Source organism: Coturnix japonica, chromosome 2, assembly GCF_001577835.2.
Source record: "Coturnix japonica isolate 7356 chromosome 2, Coturnix japonica 2.1, whole genome shotgun sequence".
Taxonomy (NCBI): Eukaryota; Metazoa; Chordata; class Aves; order Galliformes; family Phasianidae; genus Coturnix; species Coturnix japonica.
Window position 1 is genome coordinate 80,322,560 of NC_029517.1, and position 16,797 is coordinate 80,339,356.

At 41.9% G+C, this 16,797-nt stretch overlaps 2 protein-coding genes across 7 annotated transcripts in view; one reads left to right on the forward strand and one right to left on the reverse strand.

Moving 5' to 3' along the window:
* TEX10 (testis expressed 10) overlaps positions 1–6,451 on the forward strand; it is a 46,961-nt gene extending 40,510 nt beyond the window's left edge. The window contains exons 12-15 of the mRNA XM_015855092.2: positions 3,079–3,159; positions 4,229–4,410; positions 5,232–5,442; positions 6,213–6,451. Of these exons, the coding sequence (XP_015710578.1) occupies positions 3,079–3,159; positions 4,229–4,410; positions 5,232–5,442; positions 6,213–6,326 (588 nt within the window). The 3' untranslated portion in view covers positions 6,327–6,451. The remainder of the gene's footprint in view (positions 1–3,078; positions 3,160–4,228; positions 4,411–5,231; positions 5,443–6,212) is intronic.
* The window catches only part of INVS (inversin), a 76,790-nt gene continuing 65,995 nt past the window's right edge, over positions 6,003–16,797 (reverse strand). For all 6 annotated transcript variants that reach the window (XM_015855084.1, XM_015855086.2, XM_015855087.1 and 3 more), the window contains 4 exons: positions 14,216–15,017; positions 10,874–11,106; positions 9,805–9,885; positions 6,003–7,517 (listed from right to left, as the gene is read on the reverse strand). In XM_015855084.1, coding sequence (XP_015710570.1) covers positions 7,402–7,517; positions 9,805–9,885; positions 10,874–11,106; positions 14,216–15,017 — 1,232 coding nt within the window. In that variant the 3' untranslated portion in view covers positions 6,003–7,401. The remainder of the gene's footprint in view (positions 7,518–9,804; positions 9,886–10,873; positions 11,107–14,215; positions 15,018–16,797) is intronic.

Sequence of the window (16,797 nt, forward strand, 5' to 3'; positions counted from 1 at the left end):
CACAGAATTTCTCACATTGTGGGGAACAGAGTGATGCAGGGAGCGGGAACAGTTAAATGTATGACCGGGATGTGGCTCTGGGTTCATCAGTTGTCCTTTTGCCAGATGGGCTTGCACTGAACTTGGGGCTTCCTCTTAACTCCACCTTTTGGAGCTGAGAGCGCCTTACAGCTGAGCTGTATTACACTGAATGGTTGGTTGGGGCTTTTTGTTTTTTGTTTTGGCTTAATTTACACAAACTGGGGCATTCGAACAAGATGAACCAAACCCAAAGAATGAAACCAAACCGGTCATCAGATACTTGTCTTAAAAAGGCATAAAGCCCTCCACGATCAGAGAACGCTCCTTCTCTGTCCATTGACTTTGGTGATGCTCTGAAACAAAACTGCTCTGGCTTTAGTCCAAAACTCATCCGTGAACGCGCCAAAAATGTGATAAATGCTAATCAAATGTAAAATAACGAATCAGCTGTGACATTTTATTATGGAAATTAAGCGTCATGCAAACCCTTGCCTAAGGAAAATAAATTGTCGGGAATAATACTAATTTTCATGTGATAATTAAGTTTTCTTTGCTTTTCATTTCCATGTCTAACAGTGTTTCAGTTTCGCTTTTTGTAACAGACATTTGTGATGAAAGCCATTTCAAGCAGGATTTAATTTATAGAATTGAAAAGGATTACAGCTCCCACTTAATCATATGAGAATAGAGCTGGCTCTAGGGAGCGTTACTGCTATTTTGGGGGTCGGAGGATTCAAAAGGTTGAAAAGTGAACTTGCCAGGCATTGTGCTCTTCAGCACAGCCCTTACAAGTAGGTGTGCTGCTGCTTAGTGTTGTGATGGCCAATTTCCTTGTCCAGTTCTGTCTGCAGCTTGTCGTCGAAGGGAGAGTCTTTGTGGATTGCTGGAACTTTTCCAAGGGCATAAGGATGAAATTTCAGTAATTTATTATTAATAGTAAATTATGTATACTAACTCAAATACTATAATAATATTTACTATTAATAAGTCACGGTTTGGTGGGTAAGTTTGGCGGATCTGCCTCCTAGGCCTTTAATTTGATGACTTTATGCAGTCAAGTATTGAACTAAAAGGGATCTCCATAGGTTATTGTCTAGTGCTAGGTAGTCAGGAGCATATCACGCACTTCTGTAAACTCACTGAGCTCTCTTAAGAGCAGCAAAAGCCTCCTGTGCTCTCCCCTGTAAGCCTTTTGATATCCTTCTGAATTTTCAACCCACCTGTACTGCCTATTGGCCAGGATCATCGTCGTTGGCGCTGCTTTTTGGATACATTAGTTCTCCCGCATTAGTTTCAGGAGCGGTGTGTGTGGGGTCTCAGAGAGTAGTACTGAACTTCTGTTGAGCAACACTGACCACCTCTACTGTGGTCATTCACATTTTTGCATCCTAACGTGATATTTGCTTGTTCTGTGGTCGTAATCACCCTGTGATCAGGTATGCACAGATCTTTCCTCTCGTTTCCAATTGTTACAGTTCCAGGTTGCATACAGAAGTTGTGTAGTCTCCAGGGGCATGGCTTTTCACTTTTGTTTCACTGATTATTTTTCCTCCATTAGTCAGGAGACCCATGCAGTCTTATAGGCTAGTTGCACCTTCCTGTCTCGGCATTTTCAACCTTTTTACCTTTTGTGCAAATACTGCTTATTCAGGTATGAGGTCACACTGGCATCAGTTTGCCTTTGACAATCCTCTGTTGTAACCTCCTGTCTCAGCTTTATTTCATTTCTTGACACTGTGGAAACACAGATGTTCTTAGGTCCTTCCAATAGCTAAAGGGATCCTATAAACAGGAGGTGAGTCAACTCTTTGATAGGGTAGATAACAGCAGGACAAGGGGAAATGGTTTTAAGTTGAAGGAGGGAAGATTTAGGTTGGATCTTTAGGGGGAAGTTCTTTACAGAGAAAGTGATGAGGTGCTGGCACAGGCTGCCCAGAGAGGTTGTGGATGCCCCATCCCTGGAGGTATTCAAGGCCAGGTTGGATGTGGCCTTGTTTAGCCTGGTCTAGTATGAAATTCAGACATTGGTGGCCCTGCATGTGGTTGGAGCTTGATGATCCTCGAGGTCCCTTCCAACCTAAGGCATCCTATTCTGTGATTTTTAGTGCATTTCTTGAGAATACTCCAACACAGTAATGTTTTATCACTTGCAAATGGCAGTGTATGGAAACAGCCCCATATTTGGATGCAGCAGTTCTGAGTTCTTCATCTTTACATAAATGTCCGATATCAAATATGAAGGTATTCAGTGCAAAAGGATCTACAAAACTGTCTTTTAAATACTCCCATCAGTCAAAGTACTTGCACGATGACATTTGCAATACTTTGTCATACAATACTTTGTAACGCTATGAACGGCTCACAAAATGAGTAATTGGGAAGGAGGAGAGGAACAGAGAACGTGATCTGCCAAGGACTGCGGGATGAGTTACTTGAACTTCTGGTAGAAGTTGTCTTTATTTTTTACAGGGTCGTACTGCATTTCATGGGGTCTTGTTCTACTTGGTGATCCCCAGCCTGGCCATTCTCATCTCCATCATGGTGATGTTTTATAATTACAGTAGGAAGAACAAAATAAATAAGGCAGTAGTCCTTGGGTTTGCCAGGAGCTCTTGTGAACTGAAACCATTGCTGTTGTTCTTCAGTACCTGTTTATGTTTTCTTTTTCTTTCCTGTCCTTTTTGTGGCTATGTCTCTATTTGTGCTTGTTAATGCTATCTGCGGTCTCTCTGTTCTCTGAATGTCTTCCTCTTGGAGGCAGGCAGGGTGTAGCCTTGCTGTGGCATTGTAGCTGGGTCAAGTATTTTTGGCCTTCCTCTTCATTCACAGAGATAAATGGAAGAAAGCCACTAGCACAGAACCAGTGGTGCAGGTCATCTTCTCATTAAACACTGAATAATTTATGTTGACAGTATTACTGCCAAGAACCAGTACCTTTAAAGACAAAGCTGCCATGTTCTTATAGGTACTTTGTATTTAGCAAAGTGTGGAACTGTGCAGAAGGTGGTTGTGAGTTGCATTTTTAAGTGCTTAAATAAAACTGCTTTATTAAAACAGGTGATCTGTCACAGCTTGTCCAGTATACCTTCCCAAAGTCAGTGCTTTGACATTCTCCAGACTGGCATCTGTAAATACCTGGTAAGTCATATTTTGTTTTCCATCTTAGCTTGCTTGTGATAGATCTTGTAATTGTCTCTGTAACCCTCAAATCCAGCTGAGCTGATGGGGGACAGCCCTGCCCACAGCAGGGATTTGGGGATGGGTGGGCTTAGAGGTCTCTTCCAGCCCAGGCCACCCTGTGATTCTGTAATGCTTTCATCCCTGTCAGGCACATTGGATTTCTAGTAGACCAGTCCTGATGGGTACCCGGTACTTTTTCTTTCTGGAGAGTTAAGTCTGAGTTTCCTTCTACCTCAGTGACAGCTCACTGCTGTTTCAAGACACAGAAGGGATTCCGTGTCCCATGATACGCGTTCAAAGGGAAAGACGGGTTCAGTCTGAAAGCTGATTTTTGTGTCTTGTACTGTCCTTCAGAGGAAGGCTTAAAGTGTTGTTTTGTTTTCAATACCTTTGGGATGAATGTTGCCTTTATTTAGAGGGGATGGGGTTAAGATTCTTGTCTCCTTAGCTAGTTATAGCTGCTGTTAGCTGCCTGCTTGTATTTTTATCTGAAAGTCAGTGGTTTAAGAGCTATTCCTTACAACTTCTGCACTAATGGTGCTCTGTTTCAGTACTGATGCTCAGAGGATAACGTACAGCTGGACTTGCAAATTTGCTTCTAGATTTTGTCCTCTTCTCCCAACATTCAATGTCAAACACACAAAAAGCAGTTCTGTTCTGAAAGCCCTGTGCAGCTCAGGGATTTTGAGAAACAACGGGTGCTTCCAAACCCGGTGGTTTGAGGACTTTCAGCGTGGGGCAAGAGCCTTTTCACTTTGCACTTCACTGAAAAATGCACTAGAAGTGGCAATGCCTTCTCTAGCAGGCAGCGAGTGCTTAGCCTTAAATACTTGTTATCCTGTTGCTGCTGGTGTCGAGTTGTAAGCAAAAGAGGATTTGTTGTTTTTAAATGCAGTAGTATCTGTTCTTGAACAAGGTAATGTTTGTTGTGGTGTGAAAGGACACATTTGGCTTTAGAACTGTTTAGTGTAATGGCAAAAACTTGTGTATAGAGCAATGAACTTGAAGGGTTTTTGTTTTAATCCAGGTTGGATTGGTTGTAATACCCGATAGCACAGCTGGATCTGTTCTGTGTGCCATAAATAAGCTCTTGGATCAAGCTTGCATCTTGAGTGAAAATCTGCACAAGTTCTTAGCCTCCTGTTGTTACAGCCTCCTGTACTTCCTGCTCACTCTGGACAAAGAGGATGCAGAACACGTACAGAAAAGGTAATGCTGCCTTTCACGCTATACAACTTCTCTGCCTTTGTAAGCACAGATATTTAGAGGTGTAAAACAAAGGGCCAACCCCTCTGACTGCAGTTTATTTAAGAAAAACATCTGCAGTGGTAGCTGTAATTATTTAAAACAACAACTAAAGGTTTCAGTTCAAAGCTTTTCCTTTCTGCAGCTGTAAGATGTTGGAAATGCAGATACTCGCACCTTAATGTGTGGCCTTGCCCTCTGGGTTCATGAGATATGTTTCAGCTTTAACAACATTTTCTGGCAATCAAAGAGCCGCAGCCACCAGGGATCGGTTTAGTTTATTTACCTGTAAAGCAGAAATGTCTTTCAGCAGTTGAAACTTCTGAGTTTTGGTTTTTATTCTTACAACTGTTCCACGTGCGAGAAGGTTGATCAGAGCTGACTTATGAAGACTCCCGCTTCACTTGCTGTATTAACGGATGTGTTACAAAGCACTGATCGTGCTTTTCCGTATTCATTTGGAGCCTTAAAGATTCAGGAGGTTCAGATACAACTGAAAGAAGAACCCTTCTTCCCCGCTGCCTCAAGCAGAAGTCACACCGTGTGAAGGCTTCAGCAACATTTGAAGCTCCAGGGCAGGACCTTAAATTTTTTCCATCATAGAATGTTTTCAAGTGTAGCATTTGCCACTATGAATTTTCTGCTTCAGCACTAATTGCCAGCGTAGTGGTGCCAACTGGCATCAGCACAGGGGTGCGTTTCCTGGTGCAAACACAAGACGTCGGCCTCAGAAACGTGTCTGAAATGAGCCGCTCTGATCAATTTTCATTCTTTTTCCTTCTCAGGGATATGCTGTGGGGATCGTGCATTTCTGCATTAGCACTCCTGCCGCGGCTGCTGAGACTGATGCTGCAAAGTCTCCAAGTGAGCAGGATCTGCCGGGAGGAGCTGCCCGTTGTTGCTCAGTTGCTTCGCTTACTGATGCAACACGGTCAGCTCAGGAGCCATATGATGACCAATGAATTCCTGGTGCAGCAGATTATCAAGGACATCATGGTAGGAAACCTGTTGTTGTCTGCCAGAGACCACAAGAATATACTTTGTGTTTATGTTGAACAATGACCGCAAACCCTTCACTGGGTGAAATGCAAGTTGTGATTTGCGCAGATGAGATTGACACAGAGCCAAACGCTGCCCAGGACCCCTGGGCTGAATTTTGAAGCTAAGTTTTGAAACAAAGTGTGCAGGAAGGGGATGAGCGGCATCCCAAACTTAACCTCATGGGTGGTGGAGAACAAGATATACGTTTATCAAGCAAGTTCTCCAACAGAAAAGATGACGTTGGCTTTCTATGGTGTTGGAAAGGCTTTGGCCTGCTTTTGTAATGTGTGGCTGTGGACAGCTTGTGGTTTTGGTTCTGTTTTTAACTACTGTGAAATGCTGAGGAGGAGGAGTTAGTGCCCATGAGCTGTGGGGGAGGGTACTGCAGTAGAACTGCACATATTTGCATTGTAATTGACTATCAATGGCAGAATTGTGATGTGAGCAAGCTGCTGTAATTAAGAGTAAGAAGCTGCATCTGACAGAATTCACATACTCCATAATGTAACACAATCTTAACGTACCAAATAATAACACTTTATTATTTCAGCACTAACAGACGTACCGTGTTTAAACATGCAGGTTAAATGACAAGTGTCACCGCATGCCAGTGGATGAGGCCTTTGGGTGTCTTTAGCAGAGCACCTGCTTAACCGTAAAGAACAAAGCAAAGCTTCACAAATGCTGTTGCTGAATTTCCCTCTCCACCCCCCCTTATTTTCTAGACCCTGAAGAGCGGCGAAGTCCAAGAGCAGTGGCTGACGGACCTCCATTACTGCTTCAACATCTACCTGGCCTCTCACCCCCAGGGACCCAGCCCTATGAACGCGGTATACTAAAGAGGTGGAACTGCATTTATTGTAAAGCATTTACTTCTATTTAGTTTTGAATGGGAGATGTTGGAACAAAGCTTGTCCATTTTTTTTGTAAGTGAAACAGAATAAAAATTTTACAAAGAGCTGCATCCCTCCCGTAGCTTTTCTTTTCAAGTTGGGTTTCCTAGAAGGACCGTAGGGAAGGGTCAGATAAGGGACCTCTGTGAGGCTGAGGTGCTCATAGGGAAGCAGAGACTCCTCTGGGCTCCATCCAATTAAAGAACTGGAATTATGTAATGCCAATTAGAAAAATACTGCATGTCCACTGCTTTAAAAATAAATAGTTGCTCTAATTTCAGAAATTTAATGTTGTACAAAGTAAAATACTGCACAGCGGCAGCTCCAACTGCTCTAAGGTAAGTTTCTTACTAGCACAGGCCCTGCCCTATATTGCTTTCTGTAGAAACTCATTCTGTGCGGGTACAAAAATACAGTTCTTAATGAATAAATAATGGGATTATTTCCAAGAGTAGCAAACAAACACCGTTAACACTTTCCATATATAAGGAATTTCTGTGCGGAGTGATTTCTTTGTCAGCACTTGTCCTTACCCTTCCAAATCTTCAGAATAGGTTGAGAGATGAGCTATTTAGTACAGAAATGGAGCACAGAGGTTACATCTCCTCTCCTGTTTGGATTTTGAGATACATTTAGTAAATTCTGAGGTGAAACCGAACAGCAGTTACCATTACAGCCACAGCGCAGTTTCACTCTCCTTTGCAATTGCATTTAATGAACACGTAGTCAGAATTCCTGCTTCCAACAATGTAAATGTTTGTGAGCCACTGCAACTGTGCTGCAGTGCTGGGCTTAGCACTTCACTGCTTCCAAATGCAGCTCAGATTTCATTGCATCAGTAAATAAGTTAAAATTTAGAGACAAATTTGTACACAAAACAAACGAGTCCGGCTCCTTAGCGACCTGCATGGCGTGTAATACAAAACTGAAAAGCTGTTCAAGTTTAAAATGTTGTAGATGGCTTCTGTGTGATGGAAAGTTACATCTGTACCAGAGTGCTCCTTAAATCATGAGCATCCACTTAGTGCTCAGGCCTTGTACTTGTGGATTTTGCAGCAGTGCTCGGTCTCATGTTATATGAAAACTGCTTTGATTTTCCCATGTTCTCCAGCAAATTAACATACTGCAGGTTGTTCACTGTAAAAGAACAGAATAGTTTCGATGAGTAACTTCAAATGACAAAAGATTAATCCATGCTGCTTCTGCATTTCACAAACAAAGAACCTGGCAGCAACGTACCACTTTGTTCCTGACATCTTGGTACTTGTAAGTAGTTATGTTGCCCTGGCACTCTGTACAACTTAAACGTGGCTGCGTATTCAGCACAACCCATAATAATGGAGCTTAAGATTTACCCTCATATGTGATCACGCACTTCCAGGCTGATGGCTCAGTCATTTACTAAGGCTCTTGGCTGAGTTGGCTGTAAAGCACAGCAAGGGATTGTGTTTCTTCCTGTTCTCTCTGTCATCCTTTCCTGGCTCCCCTGCCCCTTCCCTTACTTTCTCTATTTCCTTTTGCTACCTCTGATGTGTGTGTCCTCGCTCTTCAGCACAGAGGCTGCTTTTGCTAAGTTCAATGAGGTTTGATGTCAGCCTCCTTTTGGGGATTTGTCTCACCATGCTTTTTCCACCAGCCAGACGAAAGTGAAAACTAGGGCTGATAGTCAGTTTTCACCTTCCCAGCTGCACCTTCCACAAGAGAAGAATGAAACTGAGTAGTCCATGCTGACCTACTCCAGCACCTACGTCAGCAGCAGAGTATCTGGCATTAGCCACTGACAGCTCTGAACTTTTCCAACGAACGTAATGTTGTCATGCATGAAGGCAGGCAGATGAAAAACATGTTATTGTCTTTAAGGAAGGGCTAAAGTTCCCCCAGCTCCTATTAGGTGAATCAAAGTAGGTAGTGTTCTGAAGGAACTGGGCAAAGTTCCTATCGCTGTCCTATTCGTCACCACGTTATGAAAGCAAAGGACGGGCAGACCTCACAAGAGAGCCTTTTCATTTCAGAAGACAGGGAGAGCCGTTGTCCTGGAAGGTAGAATGAAGAGCTGCTTTATTTGCTAAAACTCTTTTAAAATGTAGATGGGTGTCTGTATGAAGAGGTGGCAATCAAACACCTGTCTGCTCAAGCCTCTTAATTAAAACAGTTATTTCAAGTACTGGAAGAAAGAAGTCTCGGTCTTTCACCAAGGCAAAAATTGACCTACAATTCTAATGAATTCAAGGCTAGGGCTGCTGCTGGATTTCCTTCTGACTTCAGAATTTTGTAATATATTTTACTTTCCCATGCGCCTTATCAGAACTACCGTCTCTTTGGAGGATTTCTTTTTTTCTCTCTCAGCTTGTGGCCTGGCTCTGAACTACGTGGGATGCAGCCAAGACTTAAGACCGAGGCACTGACTGGTGACGTGATGGAGGACTAGCATTACCCCAGTGCCCATTGAAATAGTCTCAAAACAAGTTATTTACTGAAGTATTAGGAGAACTGTGTATTCTAACCTCACGTTTAAGTTATCTGTCAAACTACTGTTCTGTGCTTAAAGCTTCTGGTCTTCACCGACCTTGATACACTCCTACATGCTGTTTCTGGACACTGTTCTGTAGGATGCGTTGTAGCACCATCTCCTCCTTTCTCCCCTCTGACACTCCCCATCACACCAACTCTCAACATCTTGTCTGAAAACTCCCTGGTACCAGTTCTGTGCACAAAATGTCACTCACAAACATTATGGAGGATTTCCCAAAGAAAACCTGGTAATAACTACACTGTCTCTCTGCTAAGCAGTGGATTAACGCAGGCTTGCTTTAGAGCCCCTAAAACTTACTGCACATAATGCTCCCTGAACTGACCGGGGCTCTGCACACAGGCTGGGAACACTATCACTCTACCTTAGAAGAAAAGGCAGAGATCGGATTACTTTGGATTTTCAAATTTTATCCATGCACTATGGCAGCCTGGGCTGGTGGTTGGTGACCCTGCACACAGCAGGGAGGATGAAACTACATGATCATTGTGGTCCTTTCCAACCCAGGCCATTCTATGGTTCTATGACTAAAGCATGTGTTTCTAACAAACAGGTCTGTAAATACTTGATACATGTAGAAATCCACTACTTTTACTTCTGTAGTCTATTAAATATTTGTACTGATAGACAAATCACAGTGTGAGCATCTTTCCAAGTAATAGTCCAATCAAAATAAGCTTTCATATAAGTGATTCAGTGTCAGGATCAAAGCACATTGCTCAGTCAGTCCAAAAGTAGCAGAACAACATACAGCGGGTTGGTAGTAATTACATATTTTGATTAGTTGTTTGGGTTTTTTTCCTCCTTTTCTAAGAGGAACCCAATCACACACACACATACATAAAATATTGAAGTCATTTGCTCTATTCCCAGTTTTGTTATAGTGTGTCTTACCTGAGACCAGCTGCACATCGGAAAGTTTCAGCTTAGAAGGAGGTCTGGCTGGCGGGAACACTCTGCCTTCCCGAGAACGCCCTTCAATAAAGAATACAAACAACTCGGTGTTTGTTCATATAGATACGGCTGTGGACAGCTGTACATTATTTCAAGAGGCTACAGCATTATTTCATCCTCAAATACTCTTATTTATGATGAGAAAACTTGTAACATGTTTTGCAACACAGAAAATTGTTAACACCTTTAACAGAACTTTAAGTGAACTCTGACAACGTCTTGCAGTTGCTCTGTAAAAGAAGGAACTTTAAGTGCTTGCCAAAAAAGATCTTTAATGCAATAAAGCTATCTAAACCACAGAGCCACGATAAGCACGAGTTGCCACCTGTTAAGGTACATGGAGCATTGGCGATCACAGCGTAAAGGAACTCGTGTTTTAAAAACAATGCCTTTCCTCTATTGCTTCCTCAGGATGCATTCTAGGCAGAGTAGTGCAAAGCAGTGCAGTGCTACAAGAGATTACCTTGATCTCCCAGTGAAGATGGGCTGTCTTCAAGCACAGAAGTTACTGATATCAAACAAGATCATATTCTTCATATAGGAATATTTAAAATACATATATATGTATATACACATGTATGTATGTATGTATAATAAAGGTTGAAAGCCATGTTTAAAGCGTTCGGCTGTGTTCAACACAGACAGCCACTGCGTATCGATGCAGCCACCCGTCCCCAGTTTAACAGCTCTATTCTCTTCCCACATTTATACATTTGAGCAGCTGTGGCAAGGGAGTGATTTGGTGGCTGAAGAACTGTGCTGGAATAATGATATGGTGATTCAAACAGCTTCAGAGGAAGCGGTTTTAAATCACCAACACATTTTTTTCCTACCCAAAATGGTTATAGAATTATCCAGCACACTTGAGATTTCAGACTAAATGTTACAATCAGTTTTAATCTCTAACAACTGAGTAGAAAATGCATCCAAGAATTCAAAGCATAAAGAACACTGTTATAAAATTAATATAGTGATTCTTGGAAACAGAGTTTAGTGAAAACAAAATTACCGTAGATCTGCTTGAGGATGGACTGCTTGCTGCTTTTTATGGCTGAGCTGGTTTTGTTTACAGATTTGAGGTTTTTACTTGAAGGAACTGATTTCTGAGGGCTATGGTTCAGCTGTTTCTTCCAAGCAACTTGAATGAGGAAGGCAGCTGTCTCTTGTCTCCATTTGTCTTCATCTTCTTTGCGCTGCCGCTTAGCACTAAGGAGCTGAGACAACTCCTGTCTGAGATGGTAACTGGAGAGCACAAAAGAGAAGAGCACTTGTTTTAGGTGACCTGTTTTAACTTCAGTGCTTTCCATGCATCAGTTCACATGGAGGATTACACGAGTAGCTGGGAAAACAGAACTCCCACTGACGTGCTAAGTCACTTGGATGAGATGTTTGCTCAGAAGTAAAAGTAGGAACTGGATTCAATTCTACATGCATCCATTACTTCACACAGCTAATAAAGATCCGGTATTACAGGAATCAGAACAACAGTTCTGTAACATCAGCCTATCGACTGCTTAACTATACACGGAATATCTGGAGGGTGCAGTCTTTAAATGTTAACAACAGTACAATCACAACCATCTTCTCATTTTCCCCAGACTCATACAATAATAGCAATATTTCTACTGCACTTTACCACTCTGTATTTGCGAACTGGTGCAGGAGAGAAGCCAAATAAAACCTCTTGCAGGTTCAGCTGCATGTTTCCTCTACAGAAAACTGCTGGTTTCCATGCATTCTCTGAAGGTGCTCCCCTCCCACATTGTCTTTGCTTTTCTCCCCCTCCCTTAAGCATTTCCCCATCTCCTTCCTAATCCAATTCCTTATAAAATACTCACTGTAAGTGTTTGGTAATGGATGAAAAGACAGTTGAGTGCCATCCCCACTGGCCTCAGTAAGGGGAAGGGAAAGAGAAAAGAAGTGAATCTGTTCTGCTGCTCCGCCTGCAACAAGTTCTAAACTAAAATAAGAGGCAACACAACCAGACGCAAACTGTTTAAACACGTTATAAGCCATTGAGCTGCAGAATTCCAACAACACAGCAGCCGTGTATGGGAAATCAGTACATAAAAGTACGACAGAGCCAAGGGGGTGTGATGAGCTGCTCAGTTACAGCTCCACTGGTTTCCCCAATCAGGTTGGTAAATTACCTCTCTGAAATTTGCTGCGTGAGAAAAACGTATTTAATTTAGTGGAGCTTTAGCATTCAGACCCGCTGTTCCACAGCACGTTGAAGTATGTAACAAATGTGGGGAGAGACCACATCATGCGGTAACATCTGCAGCGCCTACAAGAGGTAAAACACTGCATGGCTTCAGAACAGGAGCTCTATTAAAAGACAGAAGGATTCTGTTTGGTTAGATAACGCATCTCTTTGAACTCTTCCATGGAGTAAAAGCATGAGAAAGCGAGGGCAACATGACTGTGCCTTGCTAGCATAACTTGTGCTAAGGATGGGCCTCGTGAACACTCCTGCAGGAAAAACAAGTGGGAACTGTTTTAGACGTGAGCAGAGAAGAACAGTAAGCTGGTCTGTTGGAATTCAGTAATTACTGCCAGAAGCGTTTGCTGATGCATGAAATGAAGCACTCGCAGGCCTCCACCTTTGCACCCAGCTGGGATTTGTTGTTTGTAGTTCTCTGGTAGTTTTGAGCAACAAGAAAACAACTCTGAGGCTCAGAAACAGATGTAGGCAGAGGCAGGTATCTTTTTTTTTAATCAAGATCCTCCTCTAACAAACTTCTGGTTCTAGTGAGAAAAGACAGAATGGAACCAAGTTTAATGCTCTATCAATAGACTTCTGTGGTGACTTAACAAAATAGCCAATACTTCTTCAACAAAACTACAGCACACAAACGTGGAATGCACGTGCAGAATGGTAAGTGCTATTCAGGTGCGCTGTTACAGGGTCTCAAACCTTGAAATGCTGCCGGTAAGGTACACGTGCAGCAATAATGGATTGGAAACACTCAATTCCAGCAGGAGACCAACAGTACCAGCTTATTGCCAGCTCCTGTCAATTCACTGTAGGCCACAGAGGACAGCAGTGGCCCCAGTGCCCCAGATGAGAGTGAGGCAGACACGGGATCTGCAAGCCTCAGCGAGCAGGATGAGCAATTAACCTTTGGCAAGGCAAACACCTTGGAACACACTTCTGAGGTCTGCATTTACAAAGTTTGTGGTCTGTGGGAATTGAAAAGCCTTCCCGAGGAAGGAAAGTTAAGTATGCTTTAGTAGACCAGGGCCATTGTGTTGTAGCTCACAGCAGCTTTCAATATGTTCTTAGTAAGAAAGTTATCGCAGTAAAATTTGCAGAGCCAGAGGTATTTAATCCAAAGTAGAGAAATGCTAGATCTCGAGCATATACTACAACATCAACATATTTCTATACTAATGTGCAGTTCTTGCCATCTACATGTGCATGCTTTTGACCAGCACAAGCCTGGACTCAAATGACAAGCAGGACTTAGTGGGACCCACAGCCACACACCTATCGAGTAATTCAAAGAACAACAGAGGGTGCCTGGAAAAATTTGGAGCTGACAGCAGGAGTACTGGGTTACTGACGGCAGGAATACGGGGTTACTGGGGAAAAAAAGGGATCGCTTTGCAGTTGTGTGTAGATATAAAGAATGTGTCATAAATAGCAAATGGAGACCAAAGATTACAGAAGGACAGAAGTGCTACTGTACAAAAAAGTCCTAATTTTCACACACATACACACACATAAAAGGCTCAAAAATGAATTAAAAATAACGTTCTCCAGAATTTCAGCCTTCCACTGGAATAGGAATGCACTTAGAAAAGTCAGCTGCACTTTTACATGCCAACAACACTGAAGAAATAAACTGGAATATGACTGTACTGTAATGAGCAACATTTAGACTGATGAGTCAAAAAGCTGGAGCAAACAAATGATTTGCTTGAGCCATTAGGTTAGAATACAGTAAAATACAATTTCAGGTGTTCCAGTAAATGACAGTGGAGGATCCAGTAATGAAAAACTCTGCTGGAAGAAAATTACATTCCTACATGTTTGCTAATGAACATAAGAGCGGTAACTCTGGGCTCAGGTGAGTGTTGATCAGCACTCTATAAAGAAATATCGATGTTTGAAACAGAAGTTTAGTAACCACAAATTCTGAGAAGTCATCACTTACTTTGCACTTTTTAACTTGCTGATGTCAGTCTAGGCAGCTGTAACATACTTCCACTTGTTGGGTGAAAGATTATTACATTCCTGATTTATCACAGTTACTGCTATGAGCAAAGGGACCAAATAAAACACACTGCTGATGTCTACTGCAATTTACATCTATCTCATCTCTAGCTACTGAAATAGTATTCTTACCTTCTCCATGTCCTCTGTATAACTGTAGCAGCATAGTTTTTCTTCCGAAATAGCTCTTTTCTTGTTCTTTCTTTTTCTATTATTTGCATCCGAATCTCTAAAGGGATCAGTTCAATATTTGTACTTTGCCACGCAACAGAACACAGCTGGTCATCTGCATTCCTGGATCCAACTTCACCTGTTTTATCCAAGTTCAAACTGTCATCAGGAGCAGAACATGTTGCTGGATTTCTTGGCCCAGTTCCTTTAGATTCAGTCTCAGTAGACAATAACAGGGAGGTCTTTTTTGTCAATTCATTTCCTACATTGTTAGCATGTTCTATAGCACGAACAGTGGCATTTCTGGTGTTGACAAATACCGCTTTGGCACTCCCTGGTCTACTTGAGCCAGCTGGTGAGCATCTCTCATCCTTCACCTCTTTATGTCTGGATTTCTGCTGATGCCTTTTGCCTTTTGGAACAGCTTCACACCGCTTTGAATTTCTTGCAATTCCACCAGCACAACTGACATTGCACATGACCACAGAAGTTCCCTCACAATGGCCTCTGTTACCAGATGAAGACTGACTTTGATCTCTTGCTTTTTCCCCAGCACCATCAGTCCCACAAGCAGAAGCATGCCTTCTGTTACCATGAGCAGAAGCACCATTTGTCTCCACAGCGTGCTCTTTGTGCTTTTCTCCATTCAGTTTTGTAGCAGCTGCAACCTGATGTTTTGCTTCAACTTTCATTACCTCTCTTGCTTTGCCGCAATGGAAATGGACATAACTCGGCTTGCTTTTGATGTGTTTTCTCAATAGCTCTTTAAACAAAGAAATGGAAACAAACGTTCAGGATTATTATCATTGATATCTCTGACAGAAAAGATTTACCACGGTGACAGGTCAGTATGGTCTAAGAGGCTACTCTAACTTACATAAGATTGCCATATGGGTAAATAGCCCTGCATATGTTGTAAGATGGGAACAAACACTACTATATGATCTGCTTTAATCTATTATTCACTTAAGCAATTACTACCTCTTTTAATCTTTTTTTCCCCTCATCTTCCAGAACGTAGAAGGAAATTCCCCCTCTCTCACTACACCAATGGAAGAGACCATTTAAAAAACGTGCTGCCACAATTTGAACAATGTGCCTTTTAACAACAAAACATCATTTAAGAATTCTAGATCACCTTCTGAGGTTGAAATAAACTTTCTTACATAGATGCAAACAAACAACATCAGGTACAGTGCTAGAACTTATCTGTTGCTAATGAAACTGCAGTTGCAAATGAGGTAACACACACAGGAAGGTGGATTTCAGAATGGAGAGGAGAATGGATCAGAACAGAGCCACCAGCTAAATGATAGCTTTCACGTTCTCTTAGTAAGTGCAAAAAATTTAGTTTCAGCTGTTGAAAATCTTTCCAAGGCACCAGCCCACAGGATCTAAGTTTATATTTAATCCCATTGAAGCTTCCAGTGAAGTCCATTGAAGTTTTGATCACAATAGGATGGACTGTAACACCCCATGAGAACTGGGTAAAGAACTTCATAAGTTGATCCTTAGTGAATCGACTTTACTGGCATCAAAACAAAGAACGTTTGAGTAAATACAGCACAGCATTCCATTTCAAACATAGACATTTTTGACTGGACAAGAAGGAGTTTTCTTTATAACTTGAAGGTAAATTGGTTTTGCTGTGTAAGTAGACATGTTACCATGCATTTTCAGAAGAGCTTTGTGTCAAGATTCTTGTTCTCTTTGTGCTCAACATCACAGGGAAAATGGTGTAAAATGGTGAAGAAAATTGTAACTCCACCTCTGGAGAAATTTTATTCTTCTTTTATACATATATTGGAAAAAAACAAACAAAATCTCCAGGCAGTGGCCCATGTAAGTTTAAACATTTACTTATAGATCATCAACATGGAAAAATTAGCCTGGCATAGCTACTTCAGGAAATCTCCAACCTCAGGGACGCCTTTAAAGCAAAAGTTCAGGCTATGAGCTACTGGCATTTACTGCTGGTTTGAACTCCCCAGGTATATGGGAAAAGTAGCGTATACAGCTGAACACAAATGTGCTTTTTTCAAACCTAAGTATCACTGCGAGAATCCTATGCAGAAGATTTGGCAAGTTCTATCCTGATCTCAGAAGTCTCTCTGACCTTATACTCCATGTTTCCCATGTAACTACCTACTTCTACCTTCAGGTCATCTACTTCACTCCAGCACTATATTTGTTCCAATAAACATAGGGAGTCTGACTGATGAAATGCAGTTTCCACTTGTAAAACCAATGGAAAATTTCAGCAAAGAATGGATATTGGAGTCAGTAAAAGAAAAAGCTGTTCATTCTTCATTTATAATTTCTCCATCGTTCTCTTTTCCCCTCATTCTAACCCACCTTTAGAGCCCTTTCTTTGTCCTTTCTCATCTCCTCAGTTATCAATTTCTCCTCATTATGTTCATTATAGCTATTCATTTTTCATTGGTAACCACCATTTCTGATTACTCCTAATTTCAAGTGTTTTCCCCTGCAATCTGATTCTGATACATTGTTGTTTCATAAGCACACAGGTAAAGCTTGCTAGC